The following is a 26,613-nucleotide window of genomic DNA, read 5'->3' on the forward strand; positions in this document are numbered from 1 at the left end:
CTGAGGTGATTTGGGAAAGGGCTGATGGAGATCCTGGGGCGCTTTAGCCTTTGCAGGCCTCCCTTGGCGCAGAAACTTGTTGCCGACGGCTCTCTGGCGACTCCCGCGCTCTTTAGGTTTCCTTACCACGCATGTGCCTGACGGTCTCGACCCATTTCCTCTGCGTGAGGCTTGCTGCGGGCCCTCCAAGCGTGTGCCCGCCTCCCTTCCCCCGCATCCGGAGACGAACCTGGCGGGTGCCCTGCGCACGCTCAGGAACCGGCGGACTGAGGCGCCTCCTGGCAACCGGACGCCAGCCTCGGCCTAGGGAGCGAGGCGGCAGCAATGGACCAGCCAATCATGGCCATCGCCTCTGCCGCAGTAAGGGAAGAAGGGAGGCGGGGCGGCCTCGGTACCGCCTTCCTTCCCCGCCCTCCCACCTCCACAACAAAGTTCCCCTCACCGAGCTCCGCCCCAAGTCCCACCTCTTTCTAATCCCGGGCTCTGGCGCCACTCCGCTTCTCCCTACCTTCACGTCGGCGCCTGCGGTCCTTTCTTCCCGATAGGTATTTGAGTGCCACTTCGTTTGCTCTCCTTTTCCCTCGCTCTCCCTTATCCTTCACATTCGCCCTTTGTTTTCTGTGTTGTTCCCTCCCACCCCTTACCTGCTGCTAATTGCACTGGACAACTGTTTTAATAGGGTAATTAGATTTCTTTCATTTTCCCCTCTGCCGAGAGAATGCGTTTGTCCTTCCTTAGTCTATTGGACACGTTTTTGCCCTGCTTCCTACTTTAGTGTTTATAAAATATTTGAAAGTATCTTTGTTTAGTTTTTAAATAAATTTGGGCAAGGGATGTCTAGCCCGTCTTGTGTAAAGTGATTCACCCCTGAAGTGAATTGGAAGTGGGAGATAGGGGAAGTTGAGATCACCTGTCTTGGGCAAAACAAAACGGCAGCTGCCCATTACCTTCCTTTAGATGTATCATGTTTACTTCTCCCTTCTTCCCACCTCATTTCCTTGGTCCTAGGTAGAGGTGGAGACCTGTCTCGACCTGCCTGAAAAAGTTTGATTTCTGTGACTATATATGTGCAACAGAGAAGATTCAACATAAATCTAATAAAGGGAATGTATAGGAAGAAATTCAGACTTAGCAGTTCGTATGAAACAATGCTTTTTTAGAGAAATGCCTATATTTCACAGTAAAACTAAAACCCAAGGGTACTTGTAAGTGGCTATAAGTTGCTAGACAGGAATAATCAATTTTATCTGTTGACTGATTAGATTGTTTATTATTTTTAATGCCTTGTTGCTTGAGATAATCTATATTTCATAGTAATAACAAAAGTACTCTAAATGAAAGTAGAACTCAATATTTTAATGATTTTTACCTACTGCAAATAGCACAAAAGGAAAAAACTAAACAACCGTGTTCTGTTGACAGTGAAGCTGAAACAAATATGGGATAATGAGTGGGTGTAACTATGGAAGACAAGAGCGTCCTTGGAAACTGAAGAATATCAAAATAATCTGCTTCTTAACTTGACAGATGAGATGTTAAAAATAAAAGCTGCCACTTACTGAGCCCTGGTTGTGGGTACAGGTTTTACAATGCCTTATTTTCATGCCAGGCCTGGTGCCTTTTTTTGTATTCCTAAGAGGAAGCTGAGGTTCATGAGGGTTAACTTACCTAGTGCTCCTAGCCAGTGGCCGAGCTGGAGTTCAAGCCCAAGTCATAGCATATGTAAATCCAGGAAATGGCAGTGTTCAACATTTGCCATATCGCCAGGAATTTGTATCCCAATATGCCATTAATTTGATGACTATACATTTTTACCTTGAGCTCCCTGAGCCATAAATCTTAATAACAATTATACTAACACAATTTTGGGTTCATACAACTCTTTTCTTCCTAAGAGCACCAAATTTTGTCACCTCTATTCTCATGACACCTCTGTGAGATGGGGATGTTTATTACTCTAATTTACCCAAAGGGAATTTAGTTGTTTAAAAAGCAATTAAGATCATAAAATAGTAATTTAAGGAAATATTACAGGCAAAATTTATCATTATGTAGCTTTTACTTTAATTCAGGCTGACCAGTTTGGTACTGGTATCCATTTCTTCAAGTACATGTTTTATAAGTGATATTTAACTTCCAGGGATCACTTCTAAAATGAATAAGCACATTTTATGTTTATTAATAGAAACCAAGCCAGAAGTCATCTTTTGAAAGAGAAGGATGGTGGAGAATAACATTAAGAGTATGTATATTTTCATCCTTTTCTATTCAAAGTATTCTCATTCTTATTAGTATTATAATCAGTCTAACCTGATTAAGTCACTAATACTTAATTTTAAGAAAACAATGGTTGTTCAAATCTACATGGGCCTTATTTCATATTTATAATTTTAGTATCAGCATATGACTGAGAAACTAACTTTAAATTTTGAATGCAGTAAAAGCTTGGAAGTAAAAACTCTAGGAATCCAGGTTGTTTTACAGGATATCTTGATAAAGTCAACCTAGTTTATGACCTTGGTGAGATTACACAAGGAAGAAAAAGCATGCATTCTGGAAATGTGTTTGATTTTGGTTGTTATCTTACTTAGATAAAAAGTAAGAGTCTATGATAACTTTTGTTAACATGATCAGTGTATGAAAACAAGACGGTAATATACAAAAGAAAGATGACTGGAAGATCTGCCTCTCAAGATACATTGTTTCTATATGGCAGAAATATTTTCTGTTCACACCTTTCTATAACAGAGGGGCCTCAGGAGCTAAAGCCTCCTTGGAATTGAACTAATTTTAATGGTAGAACTGAGCTGAGTGCTCAGTGGGAAGATGGCCACAAAAGCAGCAGCAACTAAACTGTCAGGTCTGGCCATTCAGCCATACTGTGGCTGTGATTTGAAAGTACCAAACCTCTTATGGGACTAATTAGGCCATGTGTTCTGCCAATTCATCCTCAGTCTCGTGTTATTATCCTTTAGCTTCCCACTTGAGGGCTAGAAAGAAACACGTGGTATCTACTAAGAAGAAGTAGGATAACTTCTGTTTAGTCACGAAGCTTATCCTGAGGGGTCTCATGAGAGGCCTGACATTTACAGTCAAATTGAATCTCAAGTTTAAGTATCTCTGAAGCTGCTTTTTAAAAAGTTAAAACTTCAGCTATGGCCGTAACCCATTTGCTATAATTTAGCAATTGTCTCAGAAAGGAAATCATCGTGATTGTCTTGAAATATTGTTCTGGCGGGAGTGTTGACTCTATTTGATAGAATCTTATTAAACTGTAAAACAAAGAGAAATGCTACTTAGGAGTGACCTTTGCAAGAATGATGCTTTAAGAGATGTTAACCAGTTTACACACTGACTTTAAAAATGATGTCAATTCTCCACAGAACACTCCTAATCCTGGCACTTACCACTTGAAAACTTTTATTGAAGAATCTCTATCAAATCCAGTGATAGCAACATACAGTTTTAAAAATGAAGGAAGGAAAAAACCACCTCTTCTGCAAAGAAACGATCTGGTACTAAATGACCTTCCCCAGTACATGCCTCCTGACTCCTTGGACTTGTTAAAGAAGCACGTGGCCACCTACTCGTTTAAAGACAAACCACGGTCAAACCCCAGCACGCTGGTTTACAGAGATCAGGTAAAGCACTACTAGCAGCTGGCTTTGTATGGGAAAGCTACCAAGAGGCCCTGAGGAAAATATTCTCTATACTTAGAGTGTATCTTCCCCAGGAGAAACTGAAAACCTGTAGAATGCCTTATTTCATCCAGAAATCAAACAAAGGGCTGTCTCATTTGCAAATATATCCAGCAAGGTGTATCCCTGTGAGACCTTCTCAACCTAAAGTGAGTGCATGGGGAAATTTTTTTTCCCTCGCTGGGAACTGTTGGCAGGATTCCTCTGACTTGGGGTCTTATCTGTGATGGGCCCATGCTTCTGGTCTCTTCAAGCATTGATATGGTATGCCCTCTTCTTTTAAAGAGAAAACTTTGCCTTTCAGTCAGTAGTCCTCTTATTAGAGCGTGAGTATAACTATACACCATAGGGAAGCTTTTGCAAGAATTTCTTGTAGAAATGAGCACCCTGGTACCAGGAGGGTCAGGGTGTACTCTCAGCTCCACCAGTTCATGAGTCACATTGAGAATACAGAGAACTGCTTGCTTATAGCCCTGGGCTAGACTCTTCTGAGGGAAGATGTTCCTGACTTGGAAATATTTAAATAACAACACAAGAGCCCATAGATCAAGTACAGAGATAAATAGTGTAAGAGGAAATGCCAGGGGGTGGGATCGAAAGTCTGGAAGGCTCCCTGGATTGAGTAGGACTCAAGCTGGACCTTGGATAACATATGACATTCGTGTGACTCTTAACGGTTTGCTGTGAGCTTCCACATATATTCTCCTAGTAGTTCGTCACAGGCATTCTGTGACGAGATAGGCAAAACGGATGTTAATCCCCATTTTGCAGATGAGAAAACTGCGGTGAATAGAGATGAAGTAACTGGTTCTGAGGCACATAGCTAATAAAGAGCGGAGGCAGTACTTTTAACGGAGAGCTTCTGAGCCCCAATTTGGTGCTTTTCCCAGTCTACCTTGCGCCTCTGGCCTTGAATGAGGGGCAGGATTTCAGGGGGTGGAATCCAAGGGAGGCGTTTCACGGGAGGGGCAGAGCACTGTCTGGGGCCTGCCCAAGGGCCAGAGTTGGGACTTGGACTTTGTTATTTGGGACTTTGGGCCTTAATATCTCCCATTTATAAAGGAGCTAATAATAGTATCAGTCTTCACCACCTTATCAGAATAATATGGTGATAACCTGAGAAGATGCATTGCCACAGGAGGTTGAATTAAATGGAAGGGGTATGGTTAGTAGGGTGGACAAGGAATCTTCAGCAGGATGAGCACGTGTTGTATCCAACCGTGAACCCTTCCTGCAGCTTTGCAAATTATAGCTTTGAGACAGGACAGGATGATAAATGTTCATGGGATAAATCTTATCCCGTTCAGTTCAGTGGCTGAATACAAACACTAAATCAGACTTTTATGACTTGGTGTCAGGTAAGCAGGCAACGTGTGAAATTGTTCTGGCCGCCTCCAATACAAAATCATTCTTCGTTAGCCTCCCTCGCCATTTACTTCTCTTCTGCTTCCTCTCTTCTGGCTTTTAGAGGTTTCTAAGGGTAGGCCCAGGCCCACTGCTGAAAGGAGAAAACATAGATGGTTGGTATTAGGCACAATTTAAAGCTTTAAAAGACCAAAAGAGTGTGGCTTACCCAGAGGGATGGATAAAAACCTTCTGAAAACATACTTTTCCTGTTTCTTTACTTCTCCTCTCTCTCCCTACCTCCCACAAAGGCTTGAGCTCCAGAAACTGGAAGAATTAAATGTTTTCCTAATTTTCTGTTTCAAAGGCATATAATAATATATTCACGAGAGAAGAGCTATTCAGATGTAACCCTGTTTAGTGACCAATAAAATTCATAATTCTGGTAAAGCAACTATATTCCAATAAAAATTAATTAAAAAAATAAAAGAAATCCCTGCCTATTCTAAGGCTATACACATATTCTCCTATGCTTTCTTCTAGAAACTTTATAGTTCTATCTAGGCATATGATCCTGCTTGCATTAAAGTGTATGAAGTGAAGGAGGAGAAAAAAATTCATAGTTCTGTTTTTTTAATAGCAGAACTCAGTAAAATAATAATTGGAATTCGAGGTAGATACAGTATACATTATTATTTATTAAGATAGAACAGCATTCTCAAGCGTCATGATTTTTAATAGAATATTCACATTATACCTTGTTAGTGCTGTCCTTCATTTGTAAGAAAGTTTTTACTATTTTTAACACCTTTATTCTGAAGCATGTAACTCAAGAGGAGAATCTATATCAAAGAATCATATGTGCCTAGATATATTTATATTTATATTCACATTTGAATGTGCATGTGTGCATACTCATCTATATCTGGCTCTTTCCAAAGAGTATTTGGTATAGACCTACAACTTTTACAGTAATTTTTTTATTATTAGAGAAATAATGTTTTTATTTTAGAATATATGTACAGAAGTGGGACTTTTCTCTCCATTATATAATTTTATGACCTGCTTTTTCCCAGTGTTGCAGTCATCCCAGTAACCCCTGTGTTACTCCACCTTATTTCTGGATGATTTTAGCTCCCTTTGCACCCTGTCACTCTTTTCCACTACTCCTGTCATAATTTCAGTACACGCGTAGATGATGATTTTCCAACAATCTGGCTTCTCAGTTCCTTGAACTCTCCTGCACTTCAGCCCTCACTCCTTAAATTTTTTTCAACACCAATCATTTCTACCCTCCTTAATTTCAGTTGCACGCATCCCACTCTGATCACTGTCCCCTGATCTTCTGCCTTACCCACTCTAGTATCCCAACCTCAACAATTTTTCTGTTCTCACCCAGTCTACAATCCATTGATCTCACTGTTGCCCAAAAAATGAGTTTGCCTCCTGATGGGTGTCGAACCAAAAGATACAACTAAGCCAAAGAGAGGGAGGAGGAAGGATTTATTACTTGCAGCGAGTGAGGAGAAAACAGGTATCTTTCCCAAAGCAGTGTCTCCCCAACAGCAAAATTGGGGAAGTCTAAAGCTAAAGGTACATGCATATTCATGAGGGGGCTTGAGCAGAGGAGAATTCAGCGTAGGATCAGGGCAAAGGTCGACAAAGCCCAAGTTTTAGTTGATTGAAGTCAGGAGGGTCAGCATCATCCTATCCTCCACCTGGGTGGAGGCCTTAGTTCCTGCAGAACTCAAAGACGCATATCCAATTGTTAACGTATATCCCTTGAGGAGGAACTGGGACTCTGTTTTATTGCTGACCTATTGTTCCTTGACTGTTTTTCCTTTGTTCCTTCACTCCCTCACTTCCCTTAAGATCATTAATTACCGAGGCCAGGTTTAGATCACAAAATGGCTTAGGCCAAAAATGGCTTCTCTTATGTCAGGAAAGCCATGCCTCGTTCTCTTTCTCTGGGGACTCTCTACCCTATCTGCTTATACTAGCACCTTTCATTGCCTCTCAACTTTCAGTGCTTTCCTTCCTTTCAAAGCTTAAGTTAATCATTAGAGTTATTCCCTGCACACGCCCTCAATTCCCTGGCCCCTGATGGCTCATCTTACTTGTTTGGCAAAGCCACAACCCTGGTCAAATCTCTCTTCGAACTTTGAACCTGCATCTGTGTAACCAAATGACTAGTCTCATTTTAAATTCTTCACCTCCTGTGGGCCCAGAATGGACTTCCCTAGTCTGTTTACTCTCCCATTCTCCAGGGTAGCTTTCTCTCACATCTCCCCTCTTTCCAAACCCCTGACACCTCCTCCTCAATCTTCATTCTTGTTTTCCTCTTCTCAGCCTTTTGGCCGATTCAGCCCCTCTTCCCTGCCCTCTTCCTGTTGGAACGCCAGGCACGCAACACTTCTTCCCCATCTACACTCACTCCCCGCTGATCTGATTCAGTCTCAAGGCTTTGAACACCAGTTATTTGTTTATAATTTCTGAATGTATATCTCCTGCCCAGCCTTCTCTGTTGAACTCCAGACTTGTATATCCAACTGCCTTTTTGACTTCTCCATTTTATGTCGAAATTTAGGGTTTCTCACCCTTGGCACTACTGACTCTTGGGTCAGGATAATTCTCTGTGGTAGGAGGCGGTTCAGTGCTTTGTAGGATGTTTAGCAGCATTTCAGGATAATTAGATGCCAATTAGCAATCCCCCCCTCCCCGTTGTAACAACTGAAACTGTCTCCAGACATTGTCCAAGTGTCCCCTGAAGAAGGGGGGAACCAAAAACCAAAAAAATACTCCTGATTGAGAACCTCCGGGTTCAGCTTTGTGATAGTCGCTGTGATCTCTGAGTGGCTGTTTTCAGGGCCAACAGGTTGATGGTGGATAGGCTTCATTTGTGACCTCATCTCTTGTGTCACCCCTCACTCTCATCCTGCCCCACTGGCCTCATCCTGGCTGCTTCTTGAATTTGCTACTCCCGCTCTGACCTCAGGGTCTTTGCACTGGATATTCCTTCATATGCTCTTATCCCAGACATCTGCATGGCTTATCCCCTCTCCTTCAAGTCTTTGTTCAAGTGTCACCTTCTCAATGAGCCTCATTTAAATTGGCCACCTGACACTTCTGACCTTCCTACCCTGCTCTTTCATGGTTTCCATAGCACCTAGAGCCCTCAATATACTATATAATTTATTTGCACTTTGCATTTATTATTTGTTGTCTGCCTCCTTCCGTGAGAGTGAAGCTTCATGAGGACATGAATACTTACCCACTTTGTTCAGTGCTACATCTTTGCCTCTAGAACAGTGTCTGATGGTTAATATTTGTTGAATGCATGAACGAATTAATGATTGCTTACATTTCTGAAATCTGACTCGGCCTTACTCATTTTGGTTCCTTGGATGTGTGATTACCTTTGACTGTGTGTTGCTCGTTCCCACTGAAAGGTTGTTTTCATGAATTCCCTAAGATGAAAGCCTTTTTCCTTCAGAGAAGGTTTGCTTTTGGTTCTGCTAATACTTAGGGGAGCTACCAGTTTGGTGCCACTTGAAATACACTGCTTATGTATTCTTGGATCACTCTAGTGATGGGCATTTGGACTGAATCCATGAAAGGAACCAGCCCACGGTTACAGTGTCTCAAGGATGTGTTTCTTCCCCCTCTCCCAATTCTCCTTAGCACCAAGACAACTCTTTTTGCAGTCCCTAGCATTGGGGTGAGGTGGTAGGTTTGCTTTCAGGAAGTCCCCTTTTAGGGCCTCCAACTCCTGTTGGTAGGACTTCCATTAAATCAGCGACATTGATGGTCCAGGCTTTGGCTTCTGGATCCTTCTAGGGCTCTGAAGTTCACTCAAACCCAGCTCTGTTCCTCTGCTGAGTTTAGTCTGGACCAGCATACATCCTCTGAGCAAAACTGGGCCATTTGCCTGTCTGGTTTCTTGCTATCTCTTGGTTTGGGGGGTTTATATTCCTTATTGTCATCAATTTCATATCTTTTTAAAAGCTCTTGTCTATTTTTAATATTTCAACTCTCATTTCTAGTAGTTGTCTGCAGTGCGAAGTTTCATCATCCAAATAACCTAGCCTGCCATTAGCAGAAAGCAGAACTCTTTTTTCCCTTGGAAGTATATTGTGAATCTTTTCCACACCATCATGTATTCTCTACATCATTTTAAATAGCTGCATAGTATTCTACTGTAAGGACATAACCTAATACTAATACTGCATATTCAGTCATTTCCTGCTTTTAGTCAGAGAGTGGAGTTGTTGAGGAACGGGCATGTAGATGGCTAAGTCTTCTGAGATGCATTGCCAAAAATGCCCCACAGAAAAATTGTGCCCTAGTGCCACTCCACCTTGCAGAGTATAAGTCCAGGACCATTTAAAATGCACTGTTTATGTTTTCAACTGGAAACCTGGATCCAGTGATTTAAATGGGAAAGTTTAAAGCCTGAGCTTGAAATCAACATGGTAGGGGAGTTTCAGAGCAACCCAAAGTCAAATAAGTCAGTGCCAGAGTTTCCCTACAATGAACAGGGCGAGGAGAAGATAGTGACTCTGCCCCAGTCTGTAGGCAATGAGTCAGTACTGGCCAAGGTCAGCCAATGCAGAAGAGTAGAGTGCTATCAGGTAGTGAAGCTGCAAGGGAGTTTCAAGAAACACCGACCACTAACTGCATGGCTTCAACACTCTTGCATCAAAGGGTAAAAATGAGTCATGCTCTCTTATAATGCAATTGAAATGGACATTCTGGTTTAAAAATGAGCAGAGGCATCAAAAAAAAACTACTAGTTCTAAATGAATTTGGTGAAGTTGCAGGGTACAAGATTAATATACAGAAATCTGTTGCTTTTCTATACTCTAATAATGAAAGAGAAAGCAAGAAGACAATCTCAGTTAAAATCACAGCAAAAATAATAAAATACCTAGGAATAAACTTAACCAAGGAGGTGAAAGGCCTATACTCTGAAAACTATAAAATACTGATGAAACAAAATTGAAAGTGATACAAAGAGATGGAAAGATATTTCACATTCATGGCTTGGAAGAGTTAGTATGGTTAAAACGTCCATACTTCCCAAAGAAATCTACAGATTTAATGTAATCCCTATGAAAATACCCATGACATTTTTCATATAACTAGAACAAATAATCTTAAAATTTATACGGAACCACAGAAGACCCTGAATAGCCAAAGCAATCTTGAGATAAAAGAACGAAGCTGGAATTATGACTCTCCCTGACTTCAGACTATACTACAAAGCTATAGTGAGCAAAACAGCATGGTACTGGCACAAAAACAGACACATAGATTAATGGAACAGAATAGAGATCCCAGAAGCAAACCCACGCACTTACGGTCAGTTAAGCTATGACAAAGGAGGCAAGAATATACAATGGGGAAAAGACTGTCTCGTCAGTAAGTGCTGCTGGGAAAACTGGGCAGCTACATCTGAAAGAATGAAATTAGAACATTTTCCCACATCATATACAAAAATAAGCTCAATGGATTAAAGACCTAAATGTAAGACCAGAAACCATAAAACTTCTAGAACAAAACATAGGCAGAACATTCTCTGACATAAATTGCTGCAATATTTTTTTGGATATGTCTCCTGAGGCAAAGGAAACTAAAGCAAAAATAAACAAATGGGACCTAATTAAATTTAAACGCTTTTGCACAGCAAAGGAAACCATCAACAAAATGAAAAGACAACCTACTAAGTGGGAGAAAATATTTGCAAATGATATAACCAATAAGGAAGGTGTTAGTATATAAAATAGATAAACAGTTCACACAACGCAATATAAAAAAAAAAAAAAACCCAAAACCAAGACAATTAAAAATGGTAGAAGACCTGAATAGACATTTTTCCAAAGAAGACATACAGATGGCCAGCAGACACATGAAAAGATGTTCAACATTGCTAATGATCAGAGAAATGCAAATAAAAATGAACAAATGATACGAGCTAGCAATTCACAAAGAGATATACCAGTTGCTAAAAAACATCAAGTGATGCTTGGCTTCCACTAATTATTAAATAATTACAAAAGAACAAAAGCAGGTAGACACAATTTTTTGCCTGTCAGATGATCAACAATTTAAGTTGGATGATACCCATTATATTGGCAAAGGGAGTACAGAAAGAGATATTCTGTATGCATACAAATTGTTGCAAGTATTTTGGAGGGTGGTTTGACGATTCTTGTTCATATTTTAAATGCACATAGGGACCATTCCACTGTGAGGACTTTACCCTAAAAATGGTCTTTTTAAAAAATATATTAATTTTATTTATTTAATTTCTTTATTTTTTTGGCTGCGTCAGGTCTTAGTTGCAGCATGCGGGATCTTTCACTGCTGCGTGTGGGCTTCTCTAGTTGTGGTATGTCGTCTTCTCTCTAGTTGTGGCGTGGTTTTTTTTTTTCTCTCTCTAGTTGTGGCACACCGGCTCCAGGCACACCTGGGCTCTATAGTTTGTGGCACACAGGCTCTCTCCTTGAGGCACGCAAGCTCAATAGTTCCTACAAATAGTCTTATGAAAGTACAGTGAGATATTTATATAAAATACTGCAGCATTGTTCATAAATTTATCTAACTAGAGGGCTAGTTATATAATGCTACAACCATACAATGCTGTGCTACCATTAAAAATAATGAGGTATATCTCTCTGTGTTGGTATGGCAACACCTCCAAGATATATTATTAAATGAAAAAAGGAACAGACCAATATTTACAGCATAATCCCATTTGTAAAAATAAAAATAAATATATATACGATGTTAAATGCATACTTGTTTTCTCGGGTGATACTTAAGCAATCGTTAACAGTGGTTTCCATTAAGGAAGCAGAGGTTAGGTAGGGGGCAAAGAGACTTACCTTTAATTTTTTTTTCTTTCTATAGATTTGACTTGTTTTCAGTGTGCAAGTAATAGTCTTTTCATTCATGTTCATTTGTAGAAATCAAAAAATTTTCCAACTAATATTTTTGCTATTATTTCTTTTCATTTTCCATTTTAAAACTTATTCACTTCCTAGGCTAGAGACATTTCAATGAAAAGCACAATTAAACAAAATTTAAAATTGCCTCAAACTTCTGTCTAGGTTAGCTTCAGCATTGTCTTAGAAGATGAAACTTATGTGAAAAGATACAAATGTGGTGATTCTGCCCACCCCTCCCCACCTCCCAATATCTGTTTTAGGTCAAAAGGAGGTAGGCAGGTTGGAATGGCACCTCTATTAACTCAGAGAATGAATCCAAGGATCCATTTCAATGTGTTCAAAAGACATCCTTGAACAGCTGATTGGGAGATGACGGTTGAGAAAATCTAACCGGTTCATTGGTTTTTGTTAGCTGTGTTCATAGCTGTGATCAAGTATCTCTGAAGACATGGTTATTTGCAAAGTGCTCCATGGTAAAATAATGGCTGAAAGAATGAATTTTCAACAGGATGGTTTTTCATTGAGCAAGGTGTCAACAGAGAGAAATTTTGTGCCTAGGAGGGGGCTGGCAGGTAATACTTCAGGGAACCGAAGACTTAAGTGTTAGAATAATGAAGAGCAAAGCATAGATAAGATGGAACAATTCATCATGCAATTAAATGAAAACAAAAATGGTGCTCATGGGCTTCCCTGGTGGCGCAGTGGTTGAGAGTCCGCCTGCCGATGCAGGGGACACGGGTTCGTGCCCCGGTCCGGGAGGATCCCACATGCTGCGGAGCGGCTGGGCCCATGAGCCATGGCCGCTGAGCCTGCGCGTCTGGAGCCTGTGCTCCGCAATGGGAGAGGCCACAACAGTGAGAGGCCCCCGTACCTCAAAAAAAAAAAAAAAAAAAATGGTGCTCAAAGTTGGCTCATTTAGCAGGTATTATTTGAGGATGAACTCTCATAGAGCAACTGCAAGGCAGAGCAGTGATTGTCACAAGTAAATTTGTGAAGAGAATGGTAAATGAAAGTGAATCTGAAAGACGGATACAGAAGACATCTCAGGGACTGGGACTCACATAGTTTCTGGAGCCGATGAAAATTACAGGATGCTGGTAAGAACAACATCATTGGTACCATTAGGCAGGCATCTTTTTGAGAGAGTCCAATGCTGTCTATTTCTCAGACCATAAAGATGTCTGGGTGGTGAGTCACTGATACTTCCACGTGAAGCAAGAGACCATTTCTCAAAGAAGACACACTGGATGAAATTTCCACCAGTAGTACCTAAAAATACTGTACCTGACAGTCTTTTGGCTGCATTCATCTTATGAGTATCCTGATAGGATTTCTAATGGACTGAAAAATCCACCGTAGAAGAGACTGTCTCTCTGCCCGTTGTGAAACATTGCAAACTACCTGGGTGGCTCCACTATCCTTGGGTCTGTGGATATCAGCCCTGAGGTAAGGAAAATAAGGGAGTGTCAGGAACTGGTAAGCACAGAGAGTGGGATGTGTGAAGGAAGGGAGGGAGGGAAGGGAAGAGAATGAGAAGCCAGGGGAAGACTGACCGGACCTCCAGAACTTCCTATGTTCAAGGAGCTGGCAGGGAGGAGTTATATTACCGAATCCTGGGAAGAATCCTTCTCCAAATGGAAGGATTCTACAGTGTTCCTCCTTCTTAGAATCCCTCTCTTGACTCCCTCAAGGAAGTCTTACCTTCCTTAAAACCCCACTCAAATCTCACTGTCTTTACCATCTTTAGATCCCCCAGTTGGATTTATTTATTTAATTATTTCCCCCAGCTTTATTGAGGTATAATTGACAAATAAAACCGAATATATTTAAGGTGTACAACATGATGATTTGTTTTATATATATATATGTATGTATGTATGTATGTATATATATACACACACACACACACATATTGTGAAATGATTACCACAGTCAAGTTAATTAGCACATCCATCACCTCACACAGTTACCATTTTGTGTGTGGGTGTGTGTGTGTGATAAGAGCACATAAGAATGGGGACTTCCCTGGCAGTCCAGTGATTAAGACTCCACACTTCTACTGTGTGGGTTCGATCCCTGGTTGTGGAACTAACATCCCACATGCCATGCAACGCAGCCAAATGATTAAAAGAAAAACAAGAAAACAAAGCCATAAAGCACATAAGATCTGTCTTAGCAATTTTCAAGTATACAATACAGTATTATTAGCTGTAGTCACCATGCTGTACATTCTATCTCCAGAACTTATTCATCTTATAATAAAGTTTGTACCTTTTGACCAACATCTCCCCATTTCCACCACCTGCCAGTCTGGGAACCACCATTTTACTCTCTGTTTCTATGAGTACAACCCTTTTAGATTGCACATATAAGTGTTACAAAATGGTATTTGTCTTTCTCTGGCTTATTCAACTTGGCATAATGTTCTCCGGGTTCATCCATGTTGTTGCAAATGGTAGGCTTTCCTTCTTTTTTATGGCCGAACAACATTCCAATATAGTATACGCATTAAGGGAATATATATCATATTTTCATTATCCATTCATCCATGGATGGGCGCCTAGGTTATTTCCATAGCTCGGTTATTGTGAATAATGCTGCAGTGAACATGAGACTGCAGGTATCTCTTCCAAATATTGATTTTGTTTCCTTCAGATATATACCCAGAAGTGGGATTGCTAGATCATATGGTAGTTCTGTTTTTATTTTTTGAGGAACCTCCATACTGTTTTCCATAATGGCTATACAATTTTATATTCCCACCAAAGTGCACAAGGGTTCCCTTTTCTCCACATCCTCACCAACACTAGTTATTTCTTGTCTTTTTGATAATAGCCATTCTAACTGATGTGAGGTGATATCTCATTGTGGTTTTGATTTTCATTTCCCTGATGATTAGTGATGTTGAGCACCTTTCCATGTACTTGTTGGTCATTTGTACGTCTTCTATGGAAAAATGTCTCTTCAGGTCTTTTGCCCATTTTTAAATTTGATTACTTGTCTTTTTGCTATTGAGTTGTATGAGTTCCTTATATATTTTGGATGTTAACACCTTATCAGATATATGGTTTGCACATATTTTCTCCCATTCCTTAGGTTGTCTTTGCATTTTATTGATTGTTTCCTTGGCTATACTTTGATGTAGTCCCACTTGTTTATTTTTGCTTTTGTTTCCTGTACTTTTGGTGTCATATCTAAAAAAATCATTGCTGAGACCAATGTCAAGGAGATTTTTCTATATGTTTTCTTTTAGGTGTTTTATCATTTCATATGTTATGTTTAAGTATTCAATCATTTTGAGTTAGTATTTGTGCATGAAATAGGGTTTAGTTTTGTTCTCTTGCATGTGGATATCCAGTCTCCCCAGTACCATTTATTGAAGGGACTATCCTTTCCCTATTGTGTATTCTTGGTGCCCTTGTCAAAGATTAGTTGACTGTTTCTGTGTGGATTTATTTCTGGGCTCTCTATTTTGTTCCATTAGTCTATGTGTCTGTTTTTAGTCTGGTATCATACTGTTTTGATTACTGTAGCTCTGCAATATAGTTTGAAATCAGGAAGTGTGATCCCTCCAGCTTTGTTCTTCTTTCTCAAGATTGCTTTGACTATCTGGGGCTGTTTGTGGTTCCATACTGAATTTAGGATTGTTTCTTCTATATCTTTGAAAAAATGCTACTGGGATTTTGATAGGGATTGCACTGAATCTGTAGATTGCTTTGGATAATATGGATATTTTAACAATATTAATTCTTCTAATCCATAAACATGGGATATCTTTCCATTTATTTGTGTCTTCTTCAGTTTCTTTCATCAGTGTCTTATAGTTTTCAGTGTACAGATCTTCCATCTCCTTAGTTAAATTTATTCCTAAGTATTTTATGTTTTGATGCTATTTATTGTAAGTGAGACTGTTTTCTTAATTTCTTTTTCAGATACTTCATTGTTAGTGTATAGGAACTCAACTGATTTTTGTATGTTGTTTTTGTATCCTGCAACTTTACTGAATTTCCTTATTAGTTCAAACAGTTTTTTGGTGGAGTCTTTAGAGTTTTTTATATATAAGATTATGTCATTTGCAAACAGGGACAGTTTTACTTCTTCCTTTCCAATTTGGTTGCCTTTTATTTCTTCTTCTTGCCTAATTACTCTGGCTAGGACTTCCAGTACTATGTTGAATAGGAATGGAGACATAGGCACCCTTGTCCTGTTCCTGACCTTAGAGGAAAAGCTTTTAGCTTTTCACCATTGAGTATGTGATGTTAGCTGTTGGTCACCCAGTTGGGTTAATCTCTCCCTATCCCCGACATCTCCAATCTTTTTTTTAGTGTCGATTATAGTGTTTTATATTAGCATTGTTTATGTATTATGAGAACACTCCTGTATTCCCCACCATACCTAGCACAGTTCTTTACCAACAGAGCAGGCTCACTAATTGGTGATCAGTTGGGTTTGTTGAATCTAGTACATTTAAAATATGATTAATTGTACAGCATTTTTCTCCATACCACTGTAGGCATACTGTCATAATATTCACCATGAAAAGTGAATAGCTGTTGAGTGTTTTGAAACTCTACCTTTGAAAGTGTACCTTTTCCACTCTCAAAATAGAAAATAAATTATATAATGTTGTATGGTAATAAAATAAAGGATTATGAATGATAGATAATAAAGTGAGTTTGAGACCTGTATTAATCTATTATTGGTGTCCTTGTCCATTCTGTGTAGTCAGTTCAGCTTTCGCCAGGACAATACGAGCTAATTCCTGCACCAGTTCCCAAGCATGCTTCCAGGTAATTATATACTTATTAAATTGCTTTTACTAATTTCACTCATGCCTTTCTATTTACATGCTTAACCACCAACACTAATGACTTTTTTTTTTTTTTTGGCTGCGTTGGGTCTTCGTTGCTGTGCATGGGCTTCTCATTGCTGTGGCTTCTCTTGTGGAGCCTGGGCTCTAGGCGCATGGGCTCAGTAGTTGTGGTGCGTGGGCTCTAGGGCACACGGGCTTCAATAGTTGTGGTGCTCAGGCTTAGTTGCTCTGCGGCATGTGTGATATTCCAGGACCAGGGATCTAACCTGTGTCCCCTGCACTGGCAGATGGATTCTTAACCACTGCACCACCAGGGAAGTCCCAACACTAATGACTTTTAAACCTCATTTATGCCCATCATATTAGATTAGCATTTTAAAAAATATTTATTATTTATTTATTTGGTTGCGCTGGGTCTTAGTTGCGGCTTGCCGGCTCCTCAGTTGCAGCACATGGGCTCCTTAGTTGCGGCAGGTAGGCTCCTTAGTTGTGACTGGCGAGCTCGTTAGTTGTAACACGTGGGCTCCTTGTTGTGGTATGTGAACTCTTAGTTGTGGCATGCATGTGGGATCTAGTTCCCTGACCAGGGATCTAACCTGGGCCCCCTGCACTGGGAGCACAGAGTCCTATCCACTGTGCCACCAGGGAGGTCCCCAGATTAGCATTTTAAAATATTTAATGAGAGACAGGGAATATGTTAAAGATCCTCACATTAAAAAAAAATAAATTTAGAAGATCATATCTTTTTTTGTTTTTTTAATATAGGAGCTTTGTATTTCGTTCTACAGTTCAAAGGTTTCCAACAGGCTGCTTCACTCCTGTAAGTATGTTGGTAGACAATTAACTCATGATGAATTTGATGTTTAAAATATGCCATGATTCCTTTTTTTTTTTTTTTTTTTTGCGGTACGCGGGCCTCTCACTGTTGTGGCCTCTCCTGTTGCGGAGCCCAGGCTCCGGACGCGCAGGCTCAGCGGCCATGGCTCAAGGGCCCAGCCGCTCCGCGGCATGTGGGATCTTCCCGAACCGGGGCACGAACCCATATCCCCTGCATCGGCAGGCGGACTCTCAACCACTGCGCCACCAGGGAAGCCGGAATTAAATACTTTTGAGACTATAAAACCAGGAGAAAATATATTAGCATATATCTAATTTTAGGATAAGGCTGATTTCTGAGATAACAGCAGTGGATGAATTGCAAAGGAAAAGAAGTCTTAGATTTGATTACATAGCATTTTGAATTTTTTGTACATCAGGGAACAAACTGTAAACAAAGTTATTAATAGGCAAATGTGAATTAGGAAAAGTATTTTCAACATACATGGCAGATAAATGGTTAATGGCCTTATCTGAAATTCTCTTGATGATTTATAGGAAAAACACCAATAGAAAAGTAAAACAGATGAAGGCAGTGAATAGACAATTCATAAAATAAGAAATTCAGATATCCAGTAAAGGTGAAAAAATTTTTATTTCACTAATACTTAAGTGTGAGAAACTAAAAAGCTAATTGAAAACCTCTGTATGTGCGTGGTGTGGTGGGCTAAATAATAGACCACAAAGATGTTCCCACATCCTAATGCCCAGAACCTATAAATGTTACCAGATGGCAAAAACTTTGCAGATGTGAGTATGTTAGGCATCTTGAGATGGAAAAATTATCCCGGATTATCCAGTGGGCCCTAAATGCAATCACAAATGTCCTTATAAAACAGAGGCAGAGGGAAATTTAAGAAAGGAGGAGAAAGCAATGTGACCAGGGAGGTGGAGATTTGAGTGATGCGGCCAAAAGCCAAGGAAGGCGGCACCACCAGAAGCTGGAAGAGGAAGGGAATGGATTCTAACAGCCTCTAGAGGGACCACAGGCCTCTCGACACCTTGATTTTAGCTCAGTGACATTGATTTGGGACTTCTGGCCTCTAGGACTATGAGAGAGTAAAATTCTGTTGTTTTAAGCCACCAACTTTCTGGTAATTTGTTTTAGCAGCCACAGGAAACTAATACAGGTGGGGATTATTTCCAGGTGGATTTCACAGTAGACTGTTAAGATGAGGACTGGCTTTTCCTCTCTGTAGCTCATAAATGTTTGTATCTGTTAGGCTTTCTCTTTTGAACTTCTCAGTTACTTCAGAATGACTCCTCAGCCTCCTGCCTAGGCTATCAGCTGGTTGCCAGTGTTCTGGTTACTGAGTGGGGGAACGGGCTGTGCTGGGGTGGTGGTGTCTCACCATTCATTGTGCAGAAGTTCTCTCTCTCTTTTTTAATTGAAGTATAGTTGATTTACAATATTTTGTTAGTTTCAGGTATACAGCAAAGTGATTCTGTTTTATATATATATATATATATTTTTTCAGATTATTTTCAGTTACAGGCTATTACAAGATATTGCATATAGTCCCTGTGCTATACAGTAAATCCTTGTTGCTTATCTGTTTTATGTGTAGTAGTTTATATCTATTAATCCCATACTCCTACTTTATCCTCTCCTCCACCTATGGTAACCATAAGTTTGTTTTCTATGTCTATTCCTGTTTTGTATATAGATTCCCTTGCATTATTTTTAAGATTCTACATGTGAGTGATATCATATGGTATTTGTCTTTCTCTTTCTGACTTCACTTAGTATGATAATCTCTAGGTCCATCCATGTTGCTGCACATGGCAATATTTCATTCTTTTTTATGGCTGAGTAATATTCCATTGTATATATACATACCACATCTACTTTGTCCATTCATCTGTTGATGGGCATTTGAGTTGTCTCCATGTTTGCCTGTTGTAAATAGTGCTGCTATGAAAATTGGGGTGCATGTATCTTTTCAAATTAGAGTTTTCATGTTTTCCAGGTATGTGCTCAGAGATGAGGTTGCTGGATGGTATGGTAACTCTATTTTTAGTTTTTTAAGGAACCTCCGTACTGTTCTCCATAGTGGCTGCACAAATTTACTTTCCTACCAACGGTGTAGGAGGATTCCCTTTTCTCCACATCCTCTCCAGCATTTGTTATTTGTAGACTTTTTAAAAAATTTTTTATTTATTTATTTATGGCTGTGTTGGTCTTCGTTTCTGTGCGAGGGCTTTCTCTCATTGTGGCAAGCGGGGGCCACTCTTCATCGCGGTGCGTGGGCCTCTCACTGTCGCAGCCTCTCCTTTTGCAGAGCACAGGCTCCAGGCGCGTAGGCTCAGTAATTGTGGCTCATGGGCCCAGTTGCTCCGCGGCATGTGGGATCCTCCCAGACCAGGGCTCGAACCCGTGTCCCCTGCATTAGCAGGCAGACTCCCAACCACTGTGCCACCAGGGAAGCCCTATTTGTAGACTTTTTGATCATGGTCATTCCTACCAGTGTGAGGTGATACCTCATTGTAGTTTTGATTTGCAGCGATGCTGAACATCTTTTCATGTGCCTGTTGGCATGTGCCTGCCTATGTCTAGAAGTTCTCTTAATTCCTGTTTTCAGTAAAAGCCCCTGTCCTAACAGTGCCTGGGGCTCCTGGGTCCAGATCTCTGGCTCAGTCTCCCTGGAAATGAAAACCTCCGTCTCCTACAGGGATGAGGGAAGGGTAGCTACCTGACTGCTGGGAGTAGGTAGGTAGGGACCTGGGGAAAAGACACTCAGTCAATCTTCCTGCTTTCAGCCTTACCCTCACCTCCACCTCACAGGTGTCTAAAGCCTGAAATTTCTGAGCTGTTCTTGGATTCTGTGGAGCAAATCAGCCTGCTTCTCATCAGCAGGCCCTCTCCACACACTGGGCTTTAGCATTCTCCACGCTGCTACCTCAGGGACCACTCCTCCACACCGTTTCACATCTTCCCCAAACACATGATCTCTGTTGGCTGTTGTCTCTTCGCTTGGTTGTGTGTGTGTGTGTACAGGTGTATATGTCTGGGGGGAGATAGTTGTGCCTTTTTTATTTGATCGGGGAGGAATGGAGATAAATGCATGTGTTCAGTTCGCTTTGGCAGCAAGTAGTCAAGACATCAGTTTTTTTTCCCCCTCCACTGGCTGATATTGTATTTCCTTTGAAATGCATGCGTTAAATGAATGCCATGAGTTAATAATGATTTATTTACTACTAGTAGACGGACTCAGTTAAAATTAATTTGGTTTTAGTTCAGGTTAGGCATCCTGAAGGATGAGCAGCCTGGTACGTGAAATAGCACAAAGCAGTTGATTCTGACAGCTTTTGCCTTTGTTCTCGTTGCTTTACGGAGGAGAAGTTTTTCGGACATCCTTATTCTGCCGTTTTCATTGATGTCACCTCATTCATCCCATTTTATAAATAAAAGTGATTCACAATTTGGAGCATCCTGTCCTTCAACCAAATGAAAAGAATACTTTCATGGAAAATGTTCTAAGACAAAGAAATAGCTCGGGGATGTGATTCATTTCTGTCCTAAACACACACTCCCGGAGCAGACTTGCGGGTTTGTTAGATCCGCAAACTTGTAAACGGCACAGAGCAAATGGCTTTGATCCCAACGGTAGGAGATGGTGGCACGCAGTGTGAGTGTGGTGAAGAAATGATGCTTGCTAGGAGGACATCATCCCAGACCTTCCGGAGATAAATGCATTAATCCTTAGGCCTTTATCTGGAAACTGATTTGATCACTTTTATCATTCAGTTTCCTTGTTCTAGATATTAACGTCATAGTCATAGAACTGTCAAGGACTCTTAGAACTAGAAGAAACTTAACTGTTCTGCTGGGGTCAGTTTTGATGATGGTGGTGACCATCATTCACTGGTTTTCTGGTGCCAGGCACAGTGCCCAGTGACTGACATACCCCGTATCATTTCATCCTTACTGCAGTGTGGGGAGGGTGCTATTTATCATCTCTCTTTGATAGGTTAGGAAATGGAAGGCAGTGGCCCAAGGTAGAGCCAGGACTTAGACCCAGTCTATGGTGACTCAGAACCTGAGCTGCACCGTGAGTGAGCTTGACCAAGTGACTTGCTTAATGTCTTTAGATGTGTACAGCTGATCTGGGGTCAAATCCAAATGGCAGACATTGTACCGTCTCTGGAGTCACGACTCCCCACTGATGACTGAGGCTTATTCATGGGGCCGGGTTGGCCTGCTTGACCCCGTTTGCAGTGGGATGAGTTCTGTCTCCTGCGAGGCCCACATGCCAGCCCGCCTACTGGGCCTTGATCATCGAAGATCCTTACGATGGAGGGCCGCAGCTTAGGCTCCCGCTGAGAGCCTTGCTACACTGGCTTTTCTTTTCTTTTTTTAACTTTTTATTTTAATAAATAAATTTATTTATTTATTTAATTTTTTGGCTGCGTTGGGTCTCCATTGCAGTGCGCGGGCTTTCCCTAGTTGCAGGGAGTGGGGGCTACTCTTCGTTGCGGTGCGCGGGCTTCTCAATGCGGTGGCTTCTCTTGTTGTAGAGCACGGGCTCTAGGCACGTGGGCTTCAGTAGTTGTGGCTCGCGGGCTCTAGAGCGCAGGCTCAGTAGTTGTGGCGCACGGGCTTAGTTGCTCCGCCGCACGTGGGATCTTCCTGGATCAGGGCTCAAACCCGCGTCCCCTGCATTGGCAGGCGGATTCTTAACCACTGCGCCACCAGGGAAGCCCTAAAAAATTTTTTATTGAAGTATAGTTTATTTACTATGTTGTATTAGTTTCAGGGGTACAGCAAAGTGATTCAGTTATACGTACACACATATATATACATATATATATTCTTTTTCAGATTGTTTTCCATTGTAGGTTATTATAAAATATTGAGTATAGTTTTCTGTGTTATACAGTAGGTTCTTCTTATTTTTTTTTTTTTTGCGGTACGCGGGCCTCTCACTGTTGTGGCCTCTCCCGTTGCGGAGCACAGGCTCCGGATGCGCAGGCTCAGCGGCCATGGCTCACGGGCCCAGCCGCTCCGCGGCATGTGGGATCTTCCCGGACCAGGGCACGAACCCGTGTCCCCTGCATCGGCAGGCGGACTCTCAACGACTGCGCCACCAGGGAAGCCCCAGTAGGTTCTTATTGGTTATCTATTTTATATATCTATTTTATAGTGTATATATGTTAATCCTAAATTCCTAAAGGACATTTTCAAACATGTAAAACTTCATAAGAATTACCTCCAAGATACCCTTTTTAAAGATGCCATTGGTGATAAAATACAGCAAAACAAAGGAGTAATCCAGAAAGAGTAAGGGATGGGATCCAGGAGAAAGTGGATCCAATTTGGGAAAGTAGTTAAAAGATGTCCCAAGTGGACCACTGTACAGCAGGCTGAGAGAGAAACCAATCCACATTTGAGAAGGAAACAAAAGAACTCCAGAGGAATGTTTCTAAGGAAAAAGGGACTCAAAAACAGCTGATGTGATGGGAAAATTTAAGAAAGTATGTATAGCAAAGTGTGCAAGTGAAAAAACAAGGCACTACTCCTTTATTTTACAAGGCACTACTCCTTTATTTTACTCCAGGTAAAACAAAAGACGGTGCAAGACAAGAAATCATATTATATAACTTGACTCTGCAAGGAATAATATTTATTTAGTAAACATTGGTTAGTGATTTAAAATGCTATTTTGAGTGGATGGGGTGGGAGAAATAGTGGATAGAGCAAGAGAGCCATATCTTCATTTATTCCAGGACGTCACCAAGAGATAATTTCTAAAATATAAATTAAAGAATAACAATATGAACATATTATTTAATGATAAGGAAATAACTTCCAGAAGAACAACTAAGAGTTAAAAATAGCTGTCTTAGGCTCTCTAGAGCCTGCTCAGACATGTGTGCCTAAGACATATGTGGAAAAGATGTTTCTAAGAGTGCTAGTTGCCTAAAAGAATCAGAATAGTATCATTTCAGTGAACGAACTGTGTTCACCATCCTGTGCTGCATGTTATACACTCTTAAAAACAAAACCCATTAGGGAATGAAATTGGAGAGGGATGAGACCAAAGACTTCTGTTTTTCATTATAAGGCTTTTGGTTCCAGTTGATTTTTAAAACGATTTTTATCTATAAAGTGAATAAAATATCTTAAAATTTAAGTAAAAATATATTTAAAAATTTAAGTTAGAATAAAAATGAGTGAATAAAATCTGGAAAATATAGAAAATTATATTTTTAAAATTTCCTATTACTCATAAGCAACCAATAATGTTAAGTAATTTTCTCCCTTTTTTTCTGTGCAGTTTTAAAAACATACTTGTGATTATGGTACACTACAATTTTATATCCTTTTTTCAATTAGCGTAGGTACCACTTTCATGTTATTAGAAATCCTGTTAAACTTTCTTTTTACTGGGTAAATAATCAAGTTATCACATCTCAGTTTATTCACCCATTCTCCTGTTGATGATTAACCTCGTTTTCAATTATTCCTTATACAGGAGTCTTCATTATCTAAGTATAACTTAACCCACAAAAAAGACCTATTAAGGTGAACCTACTTGAAATGGAATCAAAATATCAGAGTAATCAATAAAGTTATTGAACTTTACTGAAAAAGAGTTAAACTAAATGAACCTATCTATGAAACAGAAACAGACTCACAGACATAGAGAACAGGCTTGTGGTTGCCAAGGAGGGGGGCGGTGGGGGCAGGATGGATTGAGAGTTTGGGGTTAGCAGATGCAAACTATTATATATATAAAATGGATAAACAACAAGATCCTACTGTAGAGCACAGGGAACTATATTCAATATCCTGTGATAAACCATAATGGAAAATAATTTTTAAAAGAATGTATATATGTACATATAACTGAATCACTTGGCTGTACAGCAAAAATTAACGCATTGTAAATAAATCATACTTCAATTAAAAAAAGTTAAACGAAAAATCATGAAAATATAACTGCAACTATGTACTAAATCATATTAAAAAAGGAAATTGTGTTGATTTTAGTTTATTTTTTCTGACAGTATTTTATGATAGCATAGTGACATCCTTCATTTCATATTTGACATTCTAATGAAATCATAAAGAACAAATTTTAGAAAAAAATATTTGAAGGTTCATCAGTTTTCCCAAGGGTGTCTTTTTTGATATTGTAAATCATTCTTTACTGGAGTGCCAATAATGTCACAATCCTTGTCCAGCTTTTCTTCTTTCTTTTTAGCTGATCTAACTTTGCTGGAACCTCACTGGTCAATCAAAGACTGTTCCTGTGATTTAGGCGCTTCATTACTTACATCAACTTCACGAAATCTTGCATTATTTGGTAAAATTTGCATTTTCATGTGAAGTGGATTTGCATTTTATTTGCAGTGTGTTGTTGAATATTTAATGAGGGAGAGAAACTGACTCACAAAGAACCTCACCTGTCTGCGGTAGTGGATGCTAGTGTTAAGCAGGGAGGGATATTTGAATAGGATATACTTTTATTAGTGGTCAGCTCTTTGGAGAATTCTTTTGTGCTATGACAAATTCTGTCTACATTCACAGTTTTGTTAGGCAAGGACAATGGTACTGAATACATAGATCAAAAGACTAAGACAACGCATAAAGTCTTTTCTAAACTTGGGAATCATTTTTTATAGATCATCACAAATAGGATTTACTAGAGTAGAGATTATATACAGGTTCTTGATCTGTTTAAAAAAGTAGTACATTAATTTATATATCTCCACCGGCAATCAAGAGAGTACCGGGGGACTTCCCAGGTGGCACAGTGGTTAAGAATCTGCCTGCCAGTGCAGGGGACGTGGGTTCAAACCCTGGTCCGGGAAGCTTCCACATGCTGCGGAGCAGCTAAGCCCATGTGCCACAACTACTGAGCCTGTACTCTAGAGCCCGCGAGCCACAACTACTGAGCCTGCATGCCACAACTACTGAAGCCCGCGTGCCTAGAGCCTGTGCTTCTCAACAAGAGAAGCCACCACAATGAGAAGCCTGCGCACTGCAACAGAGTAGCCCCTGCTCTCCACAACTAGAGAAAAGCCCGCTTACAGCAATGAAGACCCAATGCAGCCAAAAATAAATAAATAGATAGATAGATTAACAAAAGAGAGTACCGGGACTTCCCTGGTGGTCCAGTGGTTGAGACGCTGTGCTCCCAGTGCAGGGGAACTAAGATCTCGTGTGCCACAGAGCTCGGCCAAAAAAAAAAAAGAATGCCTATTTCACAAAATTTTTATAAATCTTGTTTATCGTTGTTAATTTGATGGCAAAAGAATGATATCTCATTATTTTAATCTGTAGGATCGGAGGCTACACGTTCTAATTATTTGTTAGCCAGTTCCTTGTGGCCCTTCTTGCATACTTTCTGGCCACATTCTTTACCCAGCTATCTATTGGGTGGAGCTTTAACATTCTTTTTTGTTGATTTGTATAAACTCTATAGTGAAGAGACATTAGCAGTTCTATTTGTGGAAGTTTTTCAGGGATTTTTGTCTTTTACTTTGTGTTTTTTTATATACAGAAGTTTAAAATGTAAAATTTTTTTTTTAAGTTTTTTTTGATATGGACCATTTTTAAAGCTTTCATTGAATTTGTTACATTTCTTCTGTTCTTTGTTTTGGTTTTTTGGCTGCGGGGCATGTGGCATCTTAGCTCCCTGACCAGGGATGGAACCCACACCTCCTGCATTGGAAGGCGAAGTCTTAACCACTAGACTGCCAGGGAAGTCCCTAAAATGTAAAATTTTTATGTCATCAAATTAGAGGGTTTGTAATCACCTTCTGGAATATAAGGTCCATCAAAGAAGGGGCTGTCTTATTCAATGGTGCTGCAAGGTCCCCAGCACCTAGGACAGTGCTCCAAAAATGTGTTGAATGAATGAATGAAACCTATGTATCCTTTCCTTTAGCAAATTTCCAATTTTCCATTCCTTTTTTATGTGTC

General features: G+C 40.2%; 1 protein-coding gene across 1 annotated transcript in view; it reads left to right on the forward strand.

Annotated features, from left to right (window-relative positions):
* Positions 1–339: 339 nt before the first annotated feature.
* Positions 340–26,613, forward strand: part of STPG4 (sperm-tail PG-rich repeat containing 4) — a 38,795-nt gene continuing 12,521 nt past the window's right edge. The window contains exons 1-6 of the mRNA XM_067703854.1: positions 340–360; positions 546–680; positions 2,186–2,242; positions 3,384–3,641; positions 16,718–16,782; positions 17,571–17,625. Of these exons, the coding sequence (XP_067559955.1) occupies positions 340–360; positions 546–680; positions 2,186–2,242; positions 3,384–3,641; positions 16,718–16,782; positions 17,571–17,625 (591 nt within the window). The remainder of the gene's footprint in view (positions 361–545; positions 681–2,185; positions 2,243–3,383; positions 3,642–16,717; positions 16,783–17,570; positions 17,626–26,613) is intronic.

Source organism: Pseudorca crassidens, chromosome 14 (genome assembly GCF_039906515.1).
Source record: "Pseudorca crassidens isolate mPseCra1 chromosome 14, mPseCra1.hap1, whole genome shotgun sequence".
Taxonomy (NCBI): Eukaryota; Metazoa; Chordata; class Mammalia; order Artiodactyla; family Delphinidae; genus Pseudorca; species Pseudorca crassidens.